Source organism: Rhinolophus ferrumequinum, chromosome 7, assembly GCF_004115265.2.
Source record: "Rhinolophus ferrumequinum isolate MPI-CBG mRhiFer1 chromosome 7, mRhiFer1_v1.p, whole genome shotgun sequence".
In the NCBI taxonomy this organism is placed as follows: domain Eukaryota; kingdom Metazoa; phylum Chordata; class Mammalia; order Chiroptera; family Rhinolophidae; genus Rhinolophus; species Rhinolophus ferrumequinum.
Genome location: NC_046290.1, coordinates 89549589 through 89575878, shown reverse-complemented (window position 1 = coordinate 89575878; position 26290 = coordinate 89549589). Strand labels below are relative to the sequence as shown.

The 26290-nt window shown below is 46.3% G+C and overlaps 1 protein-coding gene across 1 annotated transcript in view; it reads right to left on the bottom strand.

Moving 5' to 3' along the window:
• Positions 1 to 5175: 5175 nt before the first annotated feature.
• The window catches only part of LOC117024825 (myosin-16), a 57789-nt gene continuing 36674 nt past the window's right edge, over positions 5176 to 26290 (bottom strand). The window contains exons 30-44 of the mRNA XM_033110416.1: positions 24254 to 24499; positions 23926 to 24043; positions 22552 to 22679; positions 21812 to 22008; positions 20381 to 20513; positions 19106 to 19322; positions 18202 to 18338; positions 18006 to 18109; positions 15512 to 15704; positions 14379 to 14582; positions 13270 to 13395; positions 11073 to 11243; positions 10164 to 10364; positions 8877 to 9102; positions 5176 to 5590 (exon numbers count right to left, since the gene is read on the bottom strand). Of these exons, the coding sequence (XP_032966307.1) occupies positions 8902 to 9102; positions 10164 to 10364; positions 11073 to 11243; positions 13270 to 13395; positions 14379 to 14582; positions 15512 to 15704; positions 18006 to 18109; positions 18202 to 18338; positions 19106 to 19322; positions 20381 to 20513; positions 21812 to 22008; positions 22552 to 22679; positions 23926 to 24043; positions 24254 to 24499 (2376 nt within the window). The 3' untranslated portion in view covers positions 5176 to 5590; positions 8877 to 8901. The remainder of the gene's footprint in view (positions 5591 to 8876; positions 9103 to 10163; positions 10365 to 11072; positions 11244 to 13269; positions 13396 to 14378; positions 14583 to 15511; positions 15705 to 18005; positions 18110 to 18201; positions 18339 to 19105; positions 19323 to 20380; positions 20514 to 21811; positions 22009 to 22551; positions 22680 to 23925; positions 24044 to 24253; positions 24500 to 26290) is intronic.

Genomic DNA, 26290 nt, shown 5'->3' with positions numbered 1-26290 from the left:
CAGTTCTTGGCACAGTAAAAACACTCTATAAATTGTGGCAATTGTTATTTGAACATAAATGTACCAAGTTGATTGTTACGCTTTATCACAGGCATACCTCATGTTACTGCACTTTGTTTTATTTCACTTTGCAGATACTGCGTTTTTGTCAACACTGAGGCAAGGCCCTCCACCAGCAAAAAGATTATGACATGCTGAAGACTCAGTTAATGGTTAGCATTTTTTTTTAGCAAGAAAGTATTTTTTAATGAAGGTGTACACATATTTTAGACTTAATGCTATTGCATACTTAATCGGCTACAGTATAGTGTAAGTATAACTTTTATTTGCCCTTGGAAAACCAAAAAAATCGTGTGAATTGCTTTATTGCAATATTCACTTTATAGTGGTGGTCTAGAACCAAGCCTGCAATATCTCTGAGGTATGCCTGTACTCCCCAATTGTTTTTTGCCCAGTCTGTGGCTTCTCTTCATTCATTCTGTTAATGTCTTTTAAAGAATAGAAGTTCAAAAACCATGTCATATCATGTCTATCACCTATTTATTGTTTTTACCCAGAAAAGCTTTCAAACCTACAGGAAAGTTGCAAGAATAGTATAAAGAATATCAATATACCTATTTACGTAGATTCACCAGTTAACATTTTGTCACATTTGCTTTATCTTTAATATATATATATATACACACACACACACACATACATGTATGTAATATATATGTGTGTATATATATATATACACATATACATATATATAATATATATGTGTGTATATATATATATATATATAAAAGTAATGATAACAATGGTTATTATTATTATTTGGTGAACCATTTGAAAGTCATAGACATCATGCCTCTTCACCCCTAAATACTTCACTATGTATCGCGGATGAACAAGGATCTTCTCTTACATAACCATAACACAATGATCAAATTCAGGACATTTAACATTAATTCAATGTTATCATTTACTATGATAATAATGGATTTCAAAACTTAATTATAGAATACATAATTACACGTTTATTATAAGTTCATGTTCAAATTTCACCAGTTGTTCCAATAATGTCCTTTATAGCAACTTTTTTTCTTGATCCCAGAGCCAGTCCAAGACCATTTGTTGCATTTAGTTGTCATGTTTCTTTAGTCTAATCTGAAATAGTTTCTCAGTCTTTTTTTTCTTTGCCTTTCACATTGACAGTCTTAAAGAGCGCACACCAAATTATTTTATAGAATGTTCTTCAACTGGATGGACACCACCTTAATTGAGTGATTAAAGTTAACATCACAAATAAAGGCACAAATGGGCATCATGTGTCTTCTGGTGTTATGCAGTGAGTGCAAAATGTGTAACCTGAATTGAATCATGACAAACCTCCCTTACCCTCTGAATGAAGTTCATGCTCCATAACAAGTCATGAGGGTCTCATATTCTGCCACCTTCGTCTCTCACCGTGTCCTCTGTGTGCACTCTGGCTATCCACGCATTGCCTTTCCCACCTTGGCTTCTCCACTTTTGTTCAGGTGGCCCTTGGGGAAGCAGGTCCTTCCCTAGTTCAGGAAATGAACCACAATTGGTCCATGTCTTACGTAGCAATCCCATTGCTACTTGCTGCTAATTGGTTTACAGATGGGTATGTGACTCATTCCTGCCATCAGGACTCAAGAAGAGGTCTCTTAGGGAGCCTCTGGGAAAAATACGCTCCCTGATATAAAGGATGGTGAGGAAGTCTTTATCTTTTTCCTGTCTTGAACGTGATTGTGGGAAGATATGGTTACAGCTGTGGCAACTATCTTGACCTCTAGACCCAAGGGTAAAGCAGTGTGGAAAAGTGAAGACCTGGGTCCTTCCTATTGCACTAATTCTGAAACCATCTGTGACTGAAGCGGTTGGTGTGTAAAGTCATTAAATGTCTCTATTGCTTGTGCCACTGTTGGCTCATGTGCTGCTACTTGCCACTAAGCATGCTCTTAGCTGGTCTTCTTACTCCCATCTTCCGTTCCAGTATGCTCTCCCTCCCCCCTCCCCTTTATGCCTAACTCCTACTCATCCTTAGCCTTCAGCAAGACATGTTTTCCTCTGGAACACCTTCCTGTGTCTCCCAAGACTGGGTTGAGTGACTCTCCTGTAGCATCCTGTATCTACCCCCCACCCCTGCACCGTAGCTTTCCTAATCCCTAAACCTAATAATACAATTTTCCCCTTGGTCTACATATCTGGTTACTATTTTGTGCCTTTATTTAAAAATTGCTTTTTTAAGTGACTATAGAGAAAAGTTTTATGGAATTACTGCTCTAAAGCCACAGGATACATTTTTCGTTAGCTTAAGCCAGGGTTTAGTAAGTAGAGGAAAGAATAGCCCCTTATAATAGCCAGTAGGTTCCCCTGCAGTCTTGTGATTCTACCATAACTCAAGATTGGCCTTTTCACAACATATCTGCAGCCCCAATTCCTGGTAGCTTGTGGGTAGAAGGGTCAGGGGTCTTTGTGATGATTTCGTGATTTCTGGAAACACTTAAAGGTGTGCTCTATGGGGAAGACCCAGAACCTGCTGGGTTCCCTACAAGGACCCAGAATTGGTTCATATGTGAAAGGAGGAGGAAGATAATTGGTGTTTTCAAATATACTTGGGATTTGTTTTAATTGAGTGTGGTAGGACATAGAAATTATTGTCACGAAGGAAGAAGTTGTTATACTCACAGACACACCCCTAGAAGCAGGAGGCACAGCATGGCATGCCATGCGAGCCATGTGGGGAAGCACAGGCTTGGTTAGGAGGCTGAAGGAGTGGGGAAGCATGGGCATGATTTTTGTGGGAAGGAAAGGGCGAGGCAAGGTGAGCAGGTTAGGACTGGCTAGTTTGAATAATTTCAGTGGGCTCTGGGGCATAGGGGCTGTCCCTCGTTGTCGGTACCTGTCTCTGGGTGAAAAGGCAGGGGAATATTGCCTCCTAGAGATAAGAGCTAGAGAGAGGAGGTGGTTTAGCGTGTGGGCTCCAGATTGGTTAGTCTGTATCTGAAAGCTGTTTGCTGTCTGGAAGGATTGGCTATCCCTGGGAGAGGCAGTGTGTCTCCTCAGTCAGGGAGGCCCCAGATTCCGGACATCAAGAATATAGAAAATAAGGAAATACAGTTACTACCATCAGTGATACAAAGTCTAGCGGCCTTGAAGCTAGCCTAAACATTTAGCAAAACCACGTAAACTGCCTTTGCTCCATTTACACTGTAGAACACAGTCCCCGTGCCTGGATTTCAATTATTGTGGATACCAACTAATGTTTTTCTTGCAAGGCTGTAGCTTATACCGTTTTAGGCCTTGACACTATTCTGAAATTACATGTCCTTAGGTGAAACCAGCATATGTGACTAAGTGAAGTCCATTTTCTTATAAATACTGGATTAGAAACTTCACCTCATCTCACATCTCATGCTACAGAGACTTTGTAGCTCTGCCATTCACTGAATGGTCTTGGGCAAGTCACTGAGCTGTTCCCCCACACTCCCTGCAAAGTGAGGAGCTTCTCTGGAATTCTCGGAGTATGGGGAGACTACAGGGTGGAATATTCAGGAAACAATGATGAAGTCTCAAACCTCATGGAAGTCCTATAGAATGCTAGAAGAATCTTGGCAAGAGTCCAGGTGTCAAGCATAATAATAGGCTCTAGGCTGAGTTAAATTGTTTAAACTTCACATTCCTTTGAGGCAGTTGCTGTTATTTCTCATTTAATAGTTGACATAAGTTAAATTGCCCAAGGTCATATTGTTGGGAAAGAAGAACCCATATCTGTCTGACTTCCAAGTATAAGAATTAGACTTATTTTATGTAATTACAGTTGTGAATACTAGATCAAAATATAGGGAGACATAATCTGGTTCAATATTATTTGGGACTTTTGAACCATGATTGTCAAAACTGCAATAGAATGCCTTTGTTTCACTGGAAGGATTTGGGTACAAGTTGAATTACCATTTTTCTCAGGGATGTTATGGAGGAGAATCCCCAATTGGTTGAGAGTTGGACTGGACACCCTCTGAATGTCCCTTTGAGCCCTAAAATTCTCATGTAATTCTAAAATTCTGTGATTTGCTGTCTCCCAGGAAATTCACACACAGCAGTTGGAGACCATACCACCAGAGGGCAGTGTCTTCACATTTGATCCATTTGCACAAAGAAACCAGACATGGTTCCCTCTGGAGCTGCCTAGAGACAGCCAAGTTTAGAACATGAGAAGGGTGATGTGGGCCCATGTAAAGATGGAGAGGGATCCACCAATGGAATATGACCCCCCTTCTTCCTCTGTCAGCCCAATGATTTCTGTCTGCCAGTGGATTGGAGAGCGCTCAGAGTGCTAACAGTCAAAGGGAAGACACCATTTCCAGAGAGCTGAAGAAAGGTGTGTTCTGAGGGTTGTGAAGGGGCAAGGAGCCCTCATAGTGCTGCCCTGTCCACCCCTGCACTCTGAAAACTAAGGAAATGAGGAGAGGAACAGGATTGAGGAGTGTTAGAAGGTGACAGTGGAAACCCTGCCACACTTGGAAAGGTTGAACAACCCTGGAATACTCAGTCTGGAGAAGAGAAAACCTGAAGTGACCATGAGAACTGTCTTCCATCAAGGTTGTTCTGCAGGGTCCTGGGTATCAAAACCAGGGTTAGCAAGTGGATACCACCAGGGGCAGATCTCAGCTTGATTGAAGGAAGAACTTTCTGGAAGGACTACCTTGGGAGGCAGCTCATTCTCCATCATTCAGTTTACACATAGGTACCGAATGCCTACTTCAGGCCTGGCACTCTCTAGTTGCTGAGGATGCAGCAGTGAGTAAAAAACACAAAACCGTCTGCCTGCATGGAGCTGCGTTGCCCATGTCTAAATACTGTGGACGTCTCTGAGGTAGGTCACTTGGAGGCCTCGTGGATTGTTAGCCTGGGTGGATCTTAACATCCCTTCAGGGGATTCCATAACTTCTTGAGTTTTATAAAACCAAGATTGTCTTTATATCGCTGATATGCCCTTTCAAATTTGCAAAGAACCTCACCAAGACTCACAGTTTTCATGGTTTCCAATAGAAACAAGCCCGTGAAGTATATACGGATGCAACAGTATTCTGATATATTTTAAAAATTGCCTTGGGATTTGGAAGTCTTAGGAAAATAAAATTTCTTCACTTAAAAACAATCTCTAGTTGGTACATTTTTTCATGTTCCTTTTATTTAAATTGCATTGGGACAAGGCTTAAAATTGTCCAGGTGAGGAATTATTTCTAGAGAACAAACAGCCGGGTCACACAGACATTACATATTCCGTCCTTGACATGAACATGTAAGACCTCAACTAAAACAGACCTACTGCTCCTGTTATCCGAATGCTTACACAGCTTGACACAGTCTCAGAGAAGCCATGCTGATTTGTAATTCTTCTGATGGTTGGATATTTACATTCCCAAACCCATTTTCCCCCACAGCTATCTTTATTCTTTAGCACCTGTCTCTTTCTGGCTTGCACTTTGCATAGTAAACACTCTTGGATAGACCCACTTTTCCATTTTCATATATTTTTCTTCTCAGAGGTATGTTGTTGAGATCTGTAATTACCCTAGAAGATAAGAAAGAGAGAGAGACAGAGTGAGAAAATCCTTGTGGGCTCAAGCTGAGAGTTCTGACACCTTTGCCCTCTTCTTGTTTGTTGGAAAGACAGCACCCTGCGTGCTGCTGCTTCTGCACAGGCTTCCTCCCTCCCGAGGGACACCACTGGGTCAGACCTGGCTCACTGTGTGTGAGGTTGTGATCATGTAGAGAAACATTTGGGCTTGGCAGGCCCGAGGAGGCCTGAACTCCACAGGCCACTGAGAGGCCAGTGTGCGATCCTGGGGGATGCAGTGCTCACTGAGCACCCGCCTGTGGTGTCGTGTGAGGGGCCGAGAGGCTTGTTTTGCTATTGTGATGTGTCTTCCCAAGAAAGAAAAGCTACTGCTCATCACATCCCACAAATGGATTTTAAAAGTAACAAGACTTCCTTATAGACAGTCTGGAATACTTGCACCCAACAGGGCCCTACCCATCCTCCCCCATGCCTATCCCGCTAGCTTCGTTCCCCACCCTGTCCGTCACTCTCGCCTATCCTGAGCCCCTCTTCTCCATTCTTGCTGCACCCTTGTGTGAATCCCACCTCTGTACTTTTGTATGTGTTGGGCCTTCTACCTGGAATTCCCTTTTTTCCTTTTCTACCTGGTGAGGGATCAATTTTATTCTTTTTAATTTCCATTAATTTTTATTTCATTTTCATTTATTTTAATTAATATCAGAGACTAATACTTTTATAAAACATGGTGATCATATCCATGGAGGTCATGCAATATCAATTGCTATAAACATTTCTAAAAACTTCCTCTTAGTCTCTGTACTTCTGTTGTCTTAGGCAGGTAGCAAGTGGGTACCACCCGCTGAGTGGTACTGCTCTGGACTCCTGTCCAGGTCCCATCCTCTGTGCAGCTAGTCTACCCAGCCACCTCAGGTTGAAGCAGCTACTCCTTCTCTGTGATTCTTTCCCATGAGAGGTAAGCACCACATCACAGAACATCCGTTCACAGCCTTGTAGTAATCTATCTCTCCACCAGATTCTGAGCTCCACATGCAGGATGCTCTTTCTTATTCGTCTCTGTATCCCAGGGTACAGGTAGAGCCCATATCCAGAGCTTGATCGATATTTGTGGGACTGAATAAAAGGCCACTTTGGAGAACTAAACTCTGTGGGGTCTTGACTCAGTGCTGACCCATGTATGCGTACTAGTTTGCTTAAGACATCTCATGGCTACTGATAGCATATCTGGCCTTGTGACCAACAAGGGGAAGTGGGATAAGAGCGTGACGACGGGTCAAGACCTGGAGAGCAGCCCCCAGGGGCCCCAGCCTCATGACCCCTGCATGCCATTGGCAGGACTGAAGCCCAGTGGTGTGGAGAGAGCGCTATTGAACCAGAGCCGGCAGACCCCAGGAATAAATAGTCACCAACCAGGGCAGGGATCTGCTTTACAGGGTGTCTAATCCTAGAGGCTAAGACTCCTAGAGGCTGGGAGGTGGAAGGAGCTGAAACGCTTCCCGAGTCTGGGTAGCGCGGGAAGCCTCATGAGTAACCCCTGCCAAGGTGAGAGCTTAACAGAAGCGACTCTTTTCAGGTTTTTGCCCTGAAAGGAAATGGTTGCACATTAATCGTAGGACTCACCCAGAGTCAAGCCTCTGGTTTCCTTACCTCCCTGAGCTAACCATTATTTAAGAGTTAAGGAATTAAGAGAAAGATTCTGTGTCCTACTTTTTGTTTCCTCCATAAGTAAATGGTAAGAAAAGGCTCAGCTTGAATTCACATGTCAATGGGGTTATCACTTTTGGCTAAAAATCCCAGTTGACCCAGTCCTGAGAGAGAGCTATAAGGGAGTGAGGAACCTTACCCTCCCTGAGGGCCGATTCAACCAGATGTTTGAACATGAGGCCAGAAAAATTCCCAGAATCCATGGAGGTCGAACATCAGCACATCAGCACCAGGACTCCAGCCCCCGGCCCCTCCCAACCTACACCAAGTCCTTGATCTTGAGTTGTCCTGATTAATCCTAAACAGAGGGCAGCCTTTTCAATCTTCACAGTAATAAGACAGCTTGCCTGTCCACAGCACAGAGCGTGGATGACCATGGGTAAGTCACACTCTCAGAGCTTATTTTCCTGACCTGACAGAGATCTTTATACCTACTTCATAGGATAAATAAGATGGTGAGAAACATACACCATGAGCCTGGCTCTTGCAAAAGCAGGAGAAACCTCTGTTCCCTGGCTTCGTATTTATAAGGGTCGACGTCTGCTGTAGCATTGGTTCTCAAACTTGATCATACATCTGAACTACCTGGAGGGCTGGTTAAACCACAGATGCCAAGCCCACCTCCAGAGCTTCTAACTCAGTAGGTCTGAATTGAAGCCTAAGAATTTGCATTTCTAACAACTTCCCAGGTGAAGTTTTGGGGACCACTGCTCCAGAAGGTTCCCTGCCTTTCTCCTCACCCTGCCCTTGCTCCTCTCATGGAAGAGGAATAATTCATCCTGTGTTTGGAGGAAGGAACCAGGAAGGCAGGGATGAGCCCCGTCTGATGTCTCCTTATGGATCTACCTGCAGGGTTGGTACGTCCTAGTCATTCCTCCCCTCAGAATAGAGGCTGCGCCCCAGAGAGCAGGGCTGTGGTTGTTCAGTTCTGCAGGTACCTCTAATTCTGGGGTGAAGTACAAGGAAGCCCATAATGGACACCGATTAAATTCTCAATTTACAATCATAGCACAATAAAACCAGCATTTTGACTTAGGTATTTGTCTCCTCTATTCTTTTTAATTGGGTCTGAATTAAGGAAAATAAGAAAGGACTGTTTTAAAATGTCCCCCTAAAATCCCACCTGCATTCAATGCTCAGGAAATGGTAGCCGCGATTATTATTATTTCCTTGATGTCAGAACCCTAAATTCTACTCGTATTGATGAAATCTCAGGAATAATGATATTGTGTCCTAAATACACACTGCTTATAAGCTTGCAAATGCCCCATGGTTCTCTAGTGAAAACAAGTGTGTGCTTAGCACCGATCTGCCAGGCCTAGTGTCGCGTGCCACCAGACATGGAACCTGCCTTCAACGAGCTTCCCCTCAGATGGGGAAGCATCATGACCACCAGCACCTGTGATACCCTAGAGCTTTGGGACTCTAGAGAGGGTGTGTTGCAGCCGAGGAGACAGGGTAAGTTGTGGGCTCCCATTGACTGGGATAAGGGCATGGCACACTGGAAGCCAGGAAGCACAGAGGGGAGGGAAGGTGAACTTAGAGCATGGCCGTCGAGAGAGGAATCCACACGTACCGGCTGCGGACTGGGACACAGAGCCTCACTCCTCAGAAAGGGTTTTGGAGGAGCCTGTCTTGGACACCTGGATGATCTCCACAGAGGTGATGCCTTTGCCGGCCACACGGTGTCTGGTGCGCAGCTTGTTCAGGGCAGTCTCCGCCATGCCGGCCCTCTCCTCAGCGTCATCTAGCTCATGCACCGTCTTCCTGTAGCGAGCCAGGGTCTGGTTGGCCTGCTCCTCCTGTGACAAACGAGGTGGAAACGGGCTGTGAACCTGGTTTGTTCTGGTGAAATGTGCTTTGTTATAGGTTCTGCAGGGACATCTGAGAGTGCAGTCGTTCTATAAGGCTTGTTAAAAAACATAGCAGTCCCGGGTCGGGGGCACCCTCCAGCTCACCACAGACAACCGCCTTCACCAGTTTTAGCTGATTAGTTTTGGCCTTGACATCCATTTTTCTAAATAAAATGTGCTCTGTCATTGCTTCTAGAATTTGTGGTTTTAGGCATTAGTTGTTGGTGTTCCCACTGTGGAAGATGTGGATTTAGTGCTTTGCCCAGCCCCCACCACACGTTTCCCATCCCCTCGTTTTCCCAGTAGTCTTGTAGCATTGTTTGGTTTAGACCATATGGATTGTACACCTGGTCTTTATCGAGCCTTTTGGGAAGAGCATTGGATGCATGGATGGCTGATGGATTCATTGTGGTGGCCCCAGAACTGGCAGCAAACAACAGAGTCAAATATCTATGTCCTGGATGGTGGTGTGGTAGGTGGGTGTGTGGTGTAAGGTTGAGACTTGAAGGCACCTTTTGCCAACCATATCACATTGACTTTAATATTTACTAATATAACATAAATACCCGCCCCACTCTGGGCTGTTTCCTCGCCTGTGAAATGGACTAAGACTATCAGCTTTCCTACGGGGCATCAGGAGGATCAAATAACGGTGGGACCTGGTGTTTCACAGTAAGACCAGCAGGGAGAAGTTGTCCTGGCAGAGGCCGCAGGGCCAGTGGAGCAGGACAGAGGAGCTAAGACCTCCCTGGTTTTAGAGCACACTCTGCAGTGGGCACTTCAGTTAGCACGGACGTTCTTAGAGGATATTTTTGTTTTTTGACACGCTCTTGTCACCAGTGTCCAGTCTACTTCCTACAGATAGCGAGGGTGAAGTGCCATGGACATGAGGCTCACAGGAGTTGTCTTTTGACTAATATGTGGTTCCTTCCCTGGGGTGAATTCTAACCAAGGCTTGAGACCCGGGCTGGAAAGGGAGGGAGAATTAGGGATTCGTGGCGAGTACCCACCGCCTCTTCGATCTGCCGCTTGTAGACCTTCAGCTTGTTCTGCAGCTTCTCCACCAGCTCCTGCATGCGCTGGTTGGTCTTGTGGTCCTCCTCTGTCTGGAAGACCAGCTCCTTGAGGCGGCGCTCATTCTTCCGCAGCGTCTTGACCGTCTCCACATGCTGTTTCTGCTCGCCGTCCAGCTCCGTCTCTAGTTCCTTGATCTGAGGAAGGAAGAGAGGAATGCAGCTGAAGGAATATATGGTTTTGGACTTCAGAGCTCAGTGGGCTTGGGCATGGGTGTCATGGCTACGGTGGTTACCTCTGACCCAGAGGTGAGCAGGTGAGCCCTGCATAGAAGGGTCAGGTAGGCTCTGCCTTTCAGAGGCCCTGCTGTGGTTCTCAGCTGGTCACGTTTCCTGAGCCTCAAGTTTCCTCCTCTGGGCAACGGGGGAGGCAGGGGTTAGAGAAGGTGACCTGGGCCCTTCCAGCTCCGACATTCCATGAGGTAAAGACTAAGGCTTGTTTTAAGTAAGTAATAAGAGAGGAATAATGTTGGAAATTGAGACTGCAAACAAAGACACTGGAAGAATATTGGCAACTGCTCTGCTTGGGGGCTAAGGACATCCTGGGGGAAAGATGACAGGGGGAGGAGGTGGAGAGGAGGCCTTTGTATAAGTCAATTAGAGCTGTTGTCTAATTTCCTTTCCTTTCCTTTCCTTTCCTTTCCTTTCCTTTCCTTTCCTTTCCTTTCCTTTCCTTTCCTTTCCTTTCCTTTCCTTTCCTTTCCTTTCCTTTCTTAGTAGTAGCAGAAGAACCCCATTCCTCATCAAATGCGGGGCATGATTTTTGGGAGAAGAACCCACTCTTCCCTCTGGGCCTGGCCATGTCTCCCTTTTCTCTCTCCGGGCTCAGCTCAGTGTTGTCCTCACCCTGGATTCCAGCTTCATGATCGTGCGCTTCCCTCCTTTCAGAGCCAGCTGCTCAGCCTCCTCCATCTTGGCCTGCAAGTCTTTGATGGTGATCTCGTAGTTCTTCTTGATTTTCTCCAGGTGCATGCAGTGGTCCTGCTCTTGCCGGAGCTCTTCTGCCATTCGGGCAGCCTGTGGGAAGTGGGAAGAGCATGAGCTGCAGCTGGGTCCCATCCAGGATCATGGTGCGTTTGAGAGATGAGGAACTGTGTCTCCCAGTCTCTGGGAAAGCAAGTGGTTGATGAGAGGAACCTCACTGCCATGCTACGGGGGTTTCTGGGAGGGGCCCCACACTCCCGTGTTCCTTGAGTGAAAGGGGAGGAGGCAGGCTCATGTACTCACAACCAGTCCTCCCCATCCTGTGGAGTCTGCCAGCCTGGTGCTCTCCAGCCAAACTCTGTGTTGTGTCCTCCAAGAGGCGCACAGCTCAGAGGATGGGAAAATCACAGGTCGGCCAGGAAGACAAAGGCCTGCCTCTTGCCTTCAGCAAGTTGTTTTACCTACTCATTCTTTGTTTTCGCTTTTTAAAAAAATTAAATTTGTTGGGATGACAATGGTTAGTAAAACTATATAGGTTTCAGGCGTACAATTCTGTAATACATCATCTATCTATCACATTGTGTGTTCACCACCCAGAGTCAGTTATCCTTCCATCACCATATATTTGACCCCTTTTACCACCGCCCTCTCTCCACTTCCTCTCTGGTAACCGCTAAACTATTGTCTGTGTCTATGAGTGTTTGTTCCTTTGTTTGTTTGTCTTGTTCATTTGTTGCTTTCAGTTTTATATCCTTCATATGAGCAAAGTCATATGGTTCTTGACTTTTTCTGTCTGACTTATTTTGCTTAGCATGATAATCTCAAGATCCATCCATGTTGTCGCAAATGGCAGTATTTCATCTTTTCTTAGGGCTGAATAATATTCCATTGTGTATATATACCACATCTTCTTTATCCAGTCACTATCACAGGACACTTTGGTGTTTTCCATGTCTTGGCCACCGTAAACAAAGCTGCAATGAACATCGGGGTACATATGTCTTTACAGATAAATGTTTTGAGATTTTTTTAGGTAGATACCCAGGAGAGGGATTGCTGGGTCATGTGCTAATTCTATTCTTAATTTTTTGAGGAACCTCCACACTGCCTTCCATAGTGTCTGTACCGGTTTCATTCTCACTGACAGTGTATGAGGGTTCCTTTTTCTCACAGCCTCTCTAACATTTGTGATTATTTGTCCTGTGGATAATAGCCATTCTAACAGGTGTGAGGTAGCATCTCATTGTGGTTTTGATTTGCATTTTCCTAATAGCTAGTGAAGTTGAGCATTTTTTCACATATCTGTTGGCCATTTGTATGTCTTTCTGGGAGATGTGTCTGTTCAGATCCTCTGCCCATATTTTAATTGGATTTTTTTTGTTGTTGAGTTGTAGGAGTTCTTTATATATTTTGGATATTAGCCCCAATACTGGAGGTATTGTTTGCAAACATCTTCTCCCATTCGGTTGGTTGCCTCTTTGTTTTTTTACCCATTCCTTCTTATATTCATTCCACAAATATTCATGGAGGCCTACTGTGTGCAGCATAGTGAGTCTATGCTCTCGGAACCCAGCACCAATAAGACCGACAATGTTCCTGAGTTCCTGCCATTTCAGTCAAGTGCGAGGAGCCTGACAAGAAAATCTGTGTTTCCTCAGCCCTAAAGTGGGATACATAACATCCACCACTCAAGATCGGTGTGAGCACCCAAAGGGATAGTGGGGCGAAAACATTTGGGGCACCTCTTGCCAGCATCCACCCCTGCGCCCGGGGCATAGCACCCATCTTCCTTTCACGAACTCTCCCATCAAGGCTGGTTTGACGCTCCGCCTTGCCAAAAAGTGTGCTCAGGTGAGTCCACAGCGATGGCTCCTTTGCTGTATGCCCTCGGGTCACACACTCTAATCTCTCACGTGATCATGTGTATGCCTTACTTTCCTGTGTTTGGCTTTTCAGAAAAGCCTCTAGACACCTCAGAGCAGAAACCATATCCCCACTGGCAGGGTGCCGGGACTCCATAGTGACTCATGAGGGGAGGGGGGCCCGCCCGGGGGGGGGGGGGGGCCCCGCCCTGCCTGGGGAAGCCTGGCCCAGCAGCTGCGGGCAGCGCAGCACTTACGTCAGTCATGGCTTTCTTGGCCCTCTCGTCAGCAGAGCGGAACTCACTGATGAGCTCCTCGTGCTCGTTGGAGATGCGCTGGACATCTGACTCCAGCTTGCGCTTGACCACCAGGAGGCTTTGGTTCTGGAGGAAGAGATGAGGACATTGCTGTGAGCCAGGAGTCTGCACAGCCCTTCTGTGTTCAGGAGAGAAAATGATCCTCTTCCACACATGCTTGCCAGACCGCCCCCATTCCCAGCAGAAAATGGCCCTGAGTCCCAGCTCAGGGGGAAGGTCTCTCCCTTATATTCTTTCCTGGGTTTTAGAGCAGAACTTGCATCATGAGGAGCCCAGGAATAACATCATTTAGGTCTGGGGAGGATGGCAGCATAGAACCATCCTAAAGTCGGAGCTGGGAAAACCCATGTTCAAGGTCAGGTCCTTCCACCTATGTGGGTAAATTCCTTACCCTCTAGGCTTTGATGTTCTTCTCTCTAAATGGGATTGCAATCCCTATATGTCCCATGCACATTTTTTCTTTTGGTGAATTCACATGAGATGATGAGTAAGGATTAAGCCATGCTGGTGAAGGACTGCACTGTGAGCCAAATGCAGTGTCACCACTAGTAGCAGACAGGGGTCACCAGTGTTGACTGTGGATAAGCCACTCAACTCTCTGGGCAATGGTTTTTCATTAGTAAAATGAATGTCAGACTTTGGAATATTCCAGATCCCTTCCAGTTCTAAAGTTCTTGCCTCCACAACATTGGGGGCCCTTAAAATTGGTTAAATTATCAGAATCTTCTGAGGAGTTTCTCAAAGTTCAGATTTCTGGGGTCCCACCCTAGATCCACTGGATGAGAATCTCCAGGGGAGAGTCTGAGAGTCTGTCTTTAAACGCTCCGCGTGTAGTTCACACACCATGCTGTGTACTGAAAAATGGCTAAGATGGTACATTTTGTGTTATGGATTTTTTACCACAACAAAAAAAAGCTCTGCAGATGAGTTCCGAGGACTTGACGAGTGGGGACACCAGCTGCCTCTTAGTTTTGAGGGGAGCCCACAAGGTTTGGGCACCATCCTGAGAGTGAATCCACATGGCACTTCCCAGGGAGCCACCATCTTACCTGGATGTTGACCTCATTGTGCCGCTCTGTGATCTCCACCACCTCCTGTTCCAGCAGCTTGCGGGAGCGCTCGCTGCCCTCCAGGCCTGAGCGCACTTCCTCCAGCTCCGTCTGCAGCAGGCTCAGGCGCCGCTCCTGCAGGTTGTATTGTTCCCGCAGCTCTTCGTGCTGCCTGGCGTCCTCGTCCATCTGGATCTGCAGGTCCTGTGGGGCAAGAGGACATGGACTGAGCCCATGTCACAGGCCCTGGCACAGCCTGAGCATGCTGTGAGCTTTGCTGGCCTCAGCAGGAAATGGAGGCCACAGAGGAAGAGAGAATGAGGTGTAGCCCTGCCCTCAGGGAGTTTACAGTCTGGTTGAGGACTAGTTGGGCCTTGACCCAGGTTTTGTCCAGCAGGTCGTCAGCATGAGGTCAAGACTTTCCTGATGACAGAGCACCTGGTGTTTATAGCAGGGCCATCTCAAGGAGACTTTCCTCAATGACCTTTGACAGTTACACCCCCACTCGCTAGTCCCCATCTCCCTTCCCCTGTCTTGTGATTTCTCCAGAGCACTTTCCAGTTTTTTATACTACAGTTTTATGTATTTGTTGCTTATTGTCTATCTGTAGAGACGTTTGTTGTTTTGTCCATTCTCCTACCCCTAGCACCTAATACAGTGCCTGGACAGGACAGGTCTCCAATAAACACATGCTGAATGCATTGATCCAGCTATGCATGCTTTGAAGAGCAGCTTGGTGATGAAGAGTGATAAAGGAGGACTTCAGCTCTATTCACGTTTATTTCTTAAGGTGAGTGGGTGGTGGATAACTTGGTGTTTATATTCTTTATGTTTCTATGCCTGAAATCATTTATAATAAGTAAAAAATGATTTTAAAAATCAAGACAGGCCCAACTTCCTGTTTCCCTCCTTTCTTCCCTTATTCCAGTGATCCAGGATATGGACTTTGGTGGTTGGGGCCTCTCATTTATAAAGTCTCCAAGTCTCCTGCTCCCTGGACTGCCAGCTGCCCACGTTCTCACTCTCATGTCTTTATCCTACCTGAAGACATGCATGAAGTTAGCTCCTTGTAAGTCTGCAGGCTCGAGGTTGGCTTGCTTTGTGATTAGTTCTTCCTCCTCCCAGATCATTACCTTGATTTGCTGTTGCAGCCTTTTCAGTGTCTTCACAAGTTCGCTGTTGTTCCTGTTGGCATGGTCCAGTTGGATTTCCATCTCATTCAGGTCAGTCTCCATCTTCTTCTTGAGCCGAAGTGCCTCTGCCCGGCCCTTGGTCTCTGCTTCCAGGCTGGCCTGCAAGGACTCGATTGCCCGCTGGTGGTTCTTCCTGCAAGTCCAAGCAGAGAAGCCTTTGGCATACTGGACCCACTGTTCAGTCTGTTCTAAGCCTTCCTAGATAAGGGATCTCTGGGCACCAACATGGGTGTGGCCATATTGTGAAATTAAACTATCTTCCCTTAAAGCATCTAAGTGAGGGGACATCACGCTTTGGGAAAAGGAATAGAAGGTTAATGTTTACCACATGTTTTTTATGATCTCCATTCATTTAACATACAAAACAGCCCTGCAAGGAAACTGAGGCTCCATGATGATGAAAAACATGCCAAAGAATGGGGTCAAGATTCAAACCCACATGTTGAGGTCCCTGTTTTTTTCATTACAAAATGTGGGTTTTGGCGATACAAGTTAGATATATAGCTCTCTTTAAAACAACAGTCATTAATTGATTGTATTTAATATATATTAATTATATTGTAATCAACATAATAAACATTTCCATAAAGGCCTCATATAAGCTGTATTAATCTCCTTTTACAGGAGGGGACCAGAAGAGGTAATTTAGATGTTCAAAAAACATTTGTTTCATTGAGGCAAATAAAGGATGAGCATCTAAAGATACTGTCATTTGCCCCACACTGTGTTCACCTCTGCTTCACCCTGAACACTCACTATGTGCAGGCACATTGCTGGATTTGCAGCACCTTGAGATGTATTCAATTTCCAGATATGAGCAAGGGTATCATGACATTCCCAAAAGTGAACAAAATCGGATTCACTTTGACTTAAAAATAAATACAAGCAAAAACTATAAAACATGTTGAAAAAAATTAAAGATCTAAGATCTAAATAAATGGGAGGACATTCATATTTGTGGATCAGGAGACTTAATATTGTTAAGGTGGGATTCAATACAATACAGTTACAAAGGAGCACATATTGTATGATCCCATTTATATGAAATGCCCAGAATAGGCAAATCAAGAGTAACAGAAAGTAAATTAGTTGTTGCCGAAGGCTGGAGGTGGTGGTGGTGGTGATGGTCGGGAGAAATGGGGAATGACTGCTAAAAGGTATGGGGTTTCTTTGGGAGGTGACGAAAATGTTTTAAAACTGTAGTGATGGTTGTACAGTTAAAAACCATTGAATTTTTTTCTTAACATGGGTTAATTGTATGGTGTGTGAATTACATCTTAATAAAGCTGTTACACACACACACACACACATTCATGCCACATAGTGGCATAGCTAGAAATTTAGGGTGAGGGTCGGGTTTAGCCTGCTGCTTGTGGAGTCATCAGGCTTCTCCTCTGAATGTACTTGTCTATAATTTTATTTAATCTTTACCACATCCCAGAGAGGTGATGAAGAAGTCATCATTCTCATTTGTTAGGTGGGATAATTGTATCTATCTCACAGGGTTTTTTTGTGTGTGGCAAAATACACATAACATAAAATGTACTATCTTAACCATTTTTAAGTGTCTAGTTCAGTGATATTAAATACATTGATAATGTCGTGCTATCATCACCACCATTCATCTCCATAACTCTTTTCATCTTGTAAAATTGAAACTCAGCATAAATAATAACTGCCCCATTTCCTCCCTCCCCCCAGCCCCTGACAACCACTGTTCTACTTTATGTCTCTATGTTTTGACTACTCGAAGTACTTCATATAAGTGGAATCATACAGTATTTGTCATTTTTATAACTAGCTTGTTTCACTTAACATAATGTCCCCAGAGTTTATGTATTTTGTATCATGTGTCAGAATTTCCTTCCTTTTTAAGGCTGAATAATATTCCTTTGTATGTATGTATCATATTTTGTTTATCCATTTATTTGTCAACGGCCATTGGGTTGCTTTCACATTTTAGCTATTATGAATAATGCTGCTATGAACATAGGTGTACAAATATCCATTTGAGAAATATCCTGCTTTAAATTCTTTTGGGTATATATCCAGAAGTGGAATTGTTAGATTATGTGTTAATTCTATTTCAAATTTTTTGAGGAATCTCCATACTGTTTTTCATAGCTGCTGTACCATTTTACACTCATTGGAGAAATGTCTATTCAAGTTCTTTGTCCATTTTTGGGTTATTATCTTATGGAGTTTTGTAATGAATCACTAATGTACTACGTTTCAAAGTGTTTGTAAACCAGAGAGTACCCCATCCATATAAGGTACTGTCATATTCCCATTTAACAGATGGGGAAACTGAGGTTCAGAGAGGTTCGCCTAAATTGCCCAAGGTCACATGACTAGTAGGTGGCAGAGATCCAGGTTTCTGGACTCTGCTCCATCACAGTAGCAAAGTCAGCCTCCCATCCTGTCAGCCCCATACCTCGTAGCTTCAAATTCCTCTTCTTTCTCGTGAATTCTCCGGTCGATGTCAGCCTTAACCTGAGCTAGTTCCAGCTGAATTCGAATCACCTTGCTCTCTTCAACCTGCCAGGAATGTAAACATCAGTCCTTCTGGCCTAGCAGGTGTTTGGTCCCTGACCAATGTTCAGCCCCCAAGGAGAACGCCATGAGTTCACCTCCAGGGAAGACTCAGCTTCTTCCAGGGCCACCTGGAGTTCCTCCTTCTCAATCTCCAATTTTTTCTTCAACTTCTGCAGCTCGTGCACACTCCGTCCTCCCTCGCCCAGCTGATCAATCAATTCCTTTATCTCCTCTGAGAGAAAAATATTCTTGTTAGCGAGGTACACGAGGACTACCAGCTTCCCAGGGTCATGGCATGTGGCACAGACATTCCTCCATCGGGGCCGGAAGCAGGCACTCCGAGCCTCACTGGATCACAAGAGAAGCAATATACTCCAAGTAGGAGAGTCGTGGAGCATCAGGCTCCGGTGGGGGGTTCAAGCTCCTCGTTTCACAGATGAGAGGCCGAGGCCCAGAGAAGACGGAGCAAGCACAGAGTAGCTTTAAGGCCAGTGCTCAGGGCCTCCCAGGGCCTATCAGATCCATATGTGAGGCCTTCCTTTCTCAGAGACACATGCCCTGTCCCGCCCTCCGGGTCGCAAATTCCAGCCCGAGACCCCTATGTGTGAGAAATAGATATGCGTATGTATATTATTTACATAGGACAGATATAAGGGCTCAAGTAAAATCTATTGAGCCCTTATTTATCAAGCCCTTATTCTACAAAGTGAAGACTTTACACATTTTATTTCATTGACGCAACAACCTTACAAGGAAGGCAGTATTATTTCCCTATTTTACAGATGAGGAAACTGAGGCACAGAAAGTTTAAGTAACTCCCCTGCCTAAAATTACGTTGCTGAGTGCTCAAGTGCTTCTACAAAGTGCTTGCCAGCCGATCAATAAACATTTATTGTGCACCTACTATGTGCCAGGTGCTCAAACCCACGATGTGGAGGAGGAAGGGAGCCCTAGCTGTTCTTTGTCCCTGCGGGCCCACCCGCCTGCCCTCGGGCTCACCCTGCAGGGTCTTGTTCTCCTTCTTCACTGACTCAAGGTGCTCCAGGGACTCCTCGTAGGCGGTCTTGATCTTGAAGCTCTCTGTCATGTACATGCGGCATTCCTTCTGTGAACTGTCTACCTCTACCTGCAGCTCCTCGCACTTCTGCTGCCACTCAGCCAGCATCTTGTCAAAGAGCCGCTGCTTCTTGTCCAGGGCAGCAGCTGCAGCATTGGCCTAGGGACAGGTGGGGATGGTCTCCGGGGGTCTGACTTTCCTGCTCCTTTCCCTGCCTTCTGCCCCCTCCCTTCCTTTCTTCTCCAATGCAGTGACTCTGGCGACTACGGACTTCTTGGGAATTAGGACATAATTCAACATTTATGGCACAAATGGAGAATAGGGAGTCAGGAGAGAGCTACACTCCAGTTCTCAAACTTTGACTACTAGAGGTGTGACCTTTCGCAGTCCATCTTGTCTTCCCAGCCTAGAATTTTCTTAGGTGTAAAATGAGCAATCTGGGCCACAACATCCTTTCCAGATTTGTGACATTCACGTAACTCCCCATAACGTATTTCTCTATAGGATACTAACATACATTATGCATCATTATCCAACTCAGAGATGGGTTTGGTATTATTTTTCTTGTGGATCAAAGCTGATTATTCTTAGACATTATTTTTTCATAGACCTTTCATCTTTTTCATAACTCCCCGGCAACTATGTATCTGTGGCTCTGCAATATTAGATTTTGTAAATGTCAGCTTAATTTCTTAATTTGGGAGGAGCAAAACCTTTTAGGGTTTTAGGATTTCCCCCCCGAAACCTCTCCCATCGATGTGACCTTCTGCCTGAGTGACCCTCACAGCTGGCACGAAGCAATGGTCCTGTTTAGATCAAGACCAGGTTGGTGTGTGCCAGTGGGACTCTTACATAATTTGGCTGGAGACTGGGAAATCAGTCTGAACCAGGGATTCAGATAGGCATATTTAGCCACACAAAGTGTGTGGGATATGGTTTGTGTGAGAGAAAAGGGAGCAGGGATAATATGTTGACTTCCTGGGACTAGTAAGTTTCATCCTGGTCACGGACCTCTTTAAATGGTGGCTTGTTGAGTGTTAATATCTCAGAATTATGAGTATATATAAACACATATTCAGGCAGGAGCCTGTGTCCAGTGGGCCTGTGTACAAACCCTCCATCCTCATGGGCCACTGTTTCTTCCTGCTCAACCCAGGCATTTGATAGTCTCACCCTGATCTTTGTGGGCCCGGGGACCTCGCATTTGACCTTCTGACCTTCTCCAAGTCGATGGTGAGGTCCTCGACTTCTGCCTGGAGTCTCTGTTTATTTTTCTCGAGGGAGGCGGCCCGAGCCTGGGCAGCTTCAGCTGCCTCTTCTGCTTCCTGGAGCCTGGCAGCTAGTTTCCTCCTGTGGACAAGGGTAAGAGGGGCCCATCAAGGAAACATAGGAGCCCACGGGCAGGGGGCAAGGGCTGTGGCGTTGAGCTCTGGTGTCACGATGGAAAAGATACAGACAAAATGGAACATGTTTAGAGGAAGCAACCACTGTCCATTCATTCCTTCAACAAATTATAGTTTCTATTCTGTGCCAAATATTGCTGTAGGCATTAGGGAAATAGCAGTGAATAAAACAGACTAAGATCTCTGCTGTCATGAAAGTTCTGATCTGGGTGTGTGTGTGGGGGACAGACAATACACAACAAACTGGCATAAACACTATGGAGAAAATAAAGCAGGGAGAGGGACACATGAACAAAGGCCTGAGGGAGGGGAGGGCGAGGGCCCCCGTGGGTGCTTGGGGAAGAGGTTCCAGGCAGAAGGAGTGAGGGATTGAGATTTAGGTTTAGCCTGGGAGTGAGAGAGCCTTTGGGTGGGAGCAGGCGGGCAGGCAGCGGTCAGTAGAAAATAGAAAAGAGCTGGAGGGCAGGAGGTGGAAGCTATAGAAGGCAGATTCAGGCTCAATGGATGAAGAGCTTTAGATAAAAGACTTGTCTCAGCTGGAAGGCACTGTGCTTTTTGCTATCCTGTCACCACAAATTCCAGTGGGGGGAAGGCACAGCAAGCAGGCTGTGGTCCACTCACTGCCTGGCACAGGGTGGTTCACCCGCAGGGCTTCCTTGGGTGTGTGGGCCCAGGGGTATCCAAGCAGCCTTTTCTTATGCAAGAGGGCAGCTCAGAGCCACATTCACATGTCCACTCATTTTCTCAGGCCCGTAAAGCAGAGTGTCCAGTTCTCTAATTTGTGAATGAGGAAGAAAGCTCAAAGGACTTGAGGACATTGAGGACCACAGAGCTGGGGAAAGGCAGAGTGGAGACGTTTGCCACTGAGTGTGGTCTGTGTAGTCCCAGCATCACCGAAAGGCCTTGCCCCAGACCCACCAGGCCTGTGGAGCTTCCTGAGCATTTTGGAGGCACAGCAGCCCAGCCCAGAGGAGGAGCCCCCGCCCCTGACTTCCCTTCCTCAGCCTGAGCACTTTATGGCCGAGAATATAGGTAAGAGAACCCTTGAAGATGGAACCTGAAGGCTGGCGGTGTAGGCAGGGGGTTCCCCTGTCCAGACACTCATCCCTCCTTTATACGAGGAGGTTGTGAACTGCCTTTTCCCGGGTATGGACCTGGCCTCAGCTGTGGCTGACAGTGGCGAGACCTCCGGTACCCACCCACCCGCTTGGCATTTCCTGCTCTCCTGGCACAGGGTGAACTCACTTGGTCTCCTCCAGCTCCTCAGTCCTCTGGATGGCATCTGTCTCGTACTTGGTCCTCCAGGTGGTCACCTCAGTGTTGAGTTTGGACACAAGGCGCTGCAGCTCGGACTTGCCTCCCTGCTCCTCCTCTAGCTGCTCCTTCAGCAGGTCCAGGTCGTGCTTTGTGTTGGCAAGACTCACCACGGCTGTGCTGCGAGACTGTGGGGACCACACGAGCCGGTCAGAGGCCCACCGGTCTCTCCACGGTCCCCACGGCCAGCACTTAGATTATACGTAATGTTTGATCAACAGTGCAGCAAGTAAAGGGGAAAACACACACACTTCTATAAGCCTAACCATCATGGTTTGTTTTCCTTATTATCTTCCAATTACTGTCCACAACGATACACAGTTTCACTTAGTCATACGTACAGCATAGTACAGTTTTGTTTTGTTTTCCATATGATCACAAACCATAGTCTCGATGTAGTTTCTACTTTACATCCTTAGTTATAAAACTTTTGTTCAGTTAGACTTCAGATGGTTCTCCAGGTTGATTGTTCCATAATTTAGTTGTAATTTTAATGCGGTCTCAGGAGGAGGCAGCACAGCGGTTATCTACTCCGCCATCTTGGACCTCTCCAGCATACTACAGTTTTGCAGTTAAGTTTTAGTAGTGAGTCAGATATTTTTCATGTTCCTTCTATATCTTCATAACCTATAACTTTTTCAAGGAGGCAGCTCTGTCACCCCCAAACAAACCTTGGATTCTTCATCCAGTTGCCTCTTGTAATCATCCACCTGCGATGTCAGTGATGTCTTTATCCGCAGGATTTGATTGAGCCGGCTCTGGGATTCTTCATATTCCCGGCTCAGTTCACTATTTTCAGCTGGGTGAGAAGGAATGGGAGAGGTACTGGATGAAGAACTGGCCCCCCAGCCTGATTATAAGCTCCCCCAGGGCACTGCTCCCAAAGTACCCAGTAAATATGGCGGTACGGCTGAATGACCTGGATTGGGGAGCACGGCGACCACCACGCCAGCCACCCAAATTAAGTTAGCCCACAAGAAGAGCAAGTGCCCAAAGGTTGCCAACACCCAGGTGACTTATATGGGGTAAAGGTCTTCATTCAGATAACGAAGCCCTGACCCTGGCGGGAGATACAGCAAAGAAGTATGGAGAGAGCAGTGGGGTAGAGTGTTTACTTTGTAAAGTGTATTTGTCACAGTCTCAGAACATATACTCCTGTCATTTGTGGACTGATTGCTGGGACCAGAGGCCAGCCAAGAGCCAGAGAGGAAGATCAGGGTTTCTGGTTCTGCTCTGTAAGTCACTTTATCTCACTGAGCTTCACTTTCCTCATCTGTCAAATAGAGATATTGATTTTTAAAAGTATTGAGGATGTGAGAAATAAGGCCAAAGGATGCCTGCATGTTCTCGGGTGTCACACTGGAGCCTTGTCTAACTGCCTAAGGAGCGTTATCTTTTCTCAGGAAATGAACCTTGGTTTGACTTATTATTTACCATGTTAGCCCAGTCTCTGCAAAGTTAGGTGTTAACTTGTTTAGTGATTAAGCAAATTAGTTTTGGCCTAGAGATGCACAGTTATTCTTCTGGTGAAACCAAACCAAACCAGACCCAGACGCTGCAGTATTATTGTCTTGTAGGACATTAACATTTTGCATCCAACTTAGCAAAGTTACTTAAACATTCCTTTCCTGGCTGACTATGTAAATCTCAGCCCCTCATGCTCTGCAACGGCAGTGTGACCGTTTTTTCTGGTTCCCTCATTAGTGACACATGTTTGCTTTACACTAATACGCAGATCATGTTTTAAAATGTTTGATAGTCATGTTTCGTCAGGATGACTGCCCTTCCTGCTGATCTCACAGCGTGGCCGAGAGAACTGATATGAAAATGCTTTGAATAGTGTTCCCTGTTTTATCCTGTAAAGACGCGACTTGGAACACTCAGTGGGTGGGATAAAACCTCCTTGTCCCATCGCAGCGGATGTGAATTTTCCAAGACCGAGAAATCTCTGGGGGGAGGAATCAGGCACTCCTCAGTTTCCTTGCAGACACCTGTTCTGTCTCATGCACTGCTCCTTAGGGAGCTGCAGGGAGGAGTGAGCTCACCTTGGAGACGGGTCCTGATGGCGTTGATTTCTGCCTGGTTTCGTTCCAGTTCAGCCACCTTGGCGTTGGCTTCTGCTAGGTTATCCTCCAGCTTTCGGACGTGGGCCTCGGCATTCGTCTGCTCAGGGAGAAGGTACCCAGGGGGGAAATGGGGAGGCCCAGGCCAGGCTCTCCTGCTTCCTACCTGGGTTCCCCTAGTGCAGCCTCCCAGGCCACCCCCTCTAGTTCTTCTAGAATGTCCCTGCCTTGGAAACCCCCAATGGCTCACCATATTCTATTAACATAAAGCCGGGGCACCTCCCCGTGGCTGTGGATGGGCCTCCCTCACCTTGGACTTCTGCATAGTCTCCACGCTGGCATTGAGGTCATCAATCTCGGCCTTCATGACCTGCTTGTCCTTCTCCAGCTTGGACTTGACCCTCTGCAGGTTTTCCACGTGCTCCGTCAGCTCGGCCATGGAGTCCGTGTGCTTTTTGCGCAATGTGGAGGCTGTCGCCTCGCTCTGCAGGGCCGCCTCCTCCAGCTCCCGCCGCAGCTTCAGCAGTTCAGCCTCCCGCTTGCGGTTCTGCTCAATCTGGGGAAGAGGAGAAGCAGGGCTTAGCAGGACTGACCGGCACTGCCCACCTGCTCAATGGCCCCCTGATATTCCTGCATCCCACTAAAGAGGTGTCCTGATTGAAATATCAACCCTAAGCCTGTGGGGGAGTTGACTGTAGGATTTGTTTAGATAGTGTTGTATGTGGAATTATGGCCCCCCAAAAAGATATGTTCAAATCTTAACCCCAATATCTGTGCATGGGACCTTATTTGGGAATAAGGTCTTTGCAGATATAAATAAGTTAAAATGTCATACTGGATTAGGGTGGGTCCTAATCTAATGACTGGTTATCTTTATAAGAAGAGGGAAATTTGGACCCAGAGAGACACACAAAGAGAAGGCCACGTGACCACAGAGGCAGAGACTGGAGCGAGGTAACTAAATGCAAGGACCAGCACAGATTGCCACCAGAAGCCAGCAGAGAGCCTAGAACAGATTCTCCCTCAGAGCCTCCAGAAGGAACCTACCAGGCAGCCCCTTTTCCATGGCTTCTGCTCTCCACCCCACTGTTCTCTTAACTGTCCCTGTCCTGCTAGACATAGTCCCTTTGTTAATGCTCTTCATTCAAACCACCTGGGATGATTTTGTTTCCTTCCAGGATCTGACCACAGCTGGGCACCTGCTTCAGGTCTTGGCAACAACTCCCCCCCACCCCCACCCCACCGGCCAAGTTGTGGACTGGGGCCATGATGGTGAGGGAGTGGGACATAGAGTCTGGGGTGCCTTCAAATGATAAGGGACACCGTACAGGTTCCTGCTCTCTGCTCTGACCCAGAATCTGAATGTGCAAGAGAGCTGACTACATGGAATTAGAAGGAGAGTTTCATGTCGCTTCTATTGGTCTCCATGAGAGTTGGAGACCACATGGTCTGTCACATGGTCTGTCATGTGAGTTGGAGGAAGATGCATTCAGATTCCAGCCCCTACTCTCCTCTTAGTGGGGTGCTCCTGGAGTGTGGGGTCACCCCATTATATTAACCTTGTCTTTATTTTCTGTATGCTGGTATTCAGGGTCAATGAAGCCCCTGAAAGGGTCAGCTAATTCCTAGAGATAGCAAACAATTCGATTTCAAATGCAAACCAACTAATCTCGCTCTCTTACTCTCAGTCACTACCCACCTGCCCTAATCACCCAGGGCCAGGTACCAGAAAACTAGGGCCCTGTGCCCCAGAGCCCTCTGAAATTATCGAAACTAGCCAATCCTGAGCCTGCTCCCCTGCCTCACTTGTTCCTTCATCAGAAACCACAATAGCGGCTCTTGCCCACAATTCCCCCTTCCTCTGCCTGCTGACTGACCCTGGTGCTTCCCTGGGTGGCCCTGCGTGGCATGCCCCCTCCTCTTGGGATCCACAACATACAGTTGACCCTTGAATAATTCAGGTTTGAACTGTGCGGGTCAATTGAACTGTGGTCAATTGAAAAAAGTTCGCGTATAAGTGAACCCATGCAATTCCCACCCATGTTGTTAGGGTCAACTGTAGCTCTTCAATGACAACCCCCTCTTGATCTGCTGGCCTTACTGTGCCTCAAACTTTCTATTAACACATTGTATTTTTAGGACACCCACCCTCTGCATCCAATCCAAATCCTGCTTCCATTAGTGCCACTGAACTAAGGAGCCCCAGAAGGAAGTGGACGAACCAGCCCCTCTCTCACCTACTCTTTATTACTAATTGGTTTCTTCTCAAGGTAGCGCAAGGAATTCAGCAAAAATAAACTGGTCTTTAGCCCACTGTTCATCATCCAACATTTTTTTTCTCTCTGCA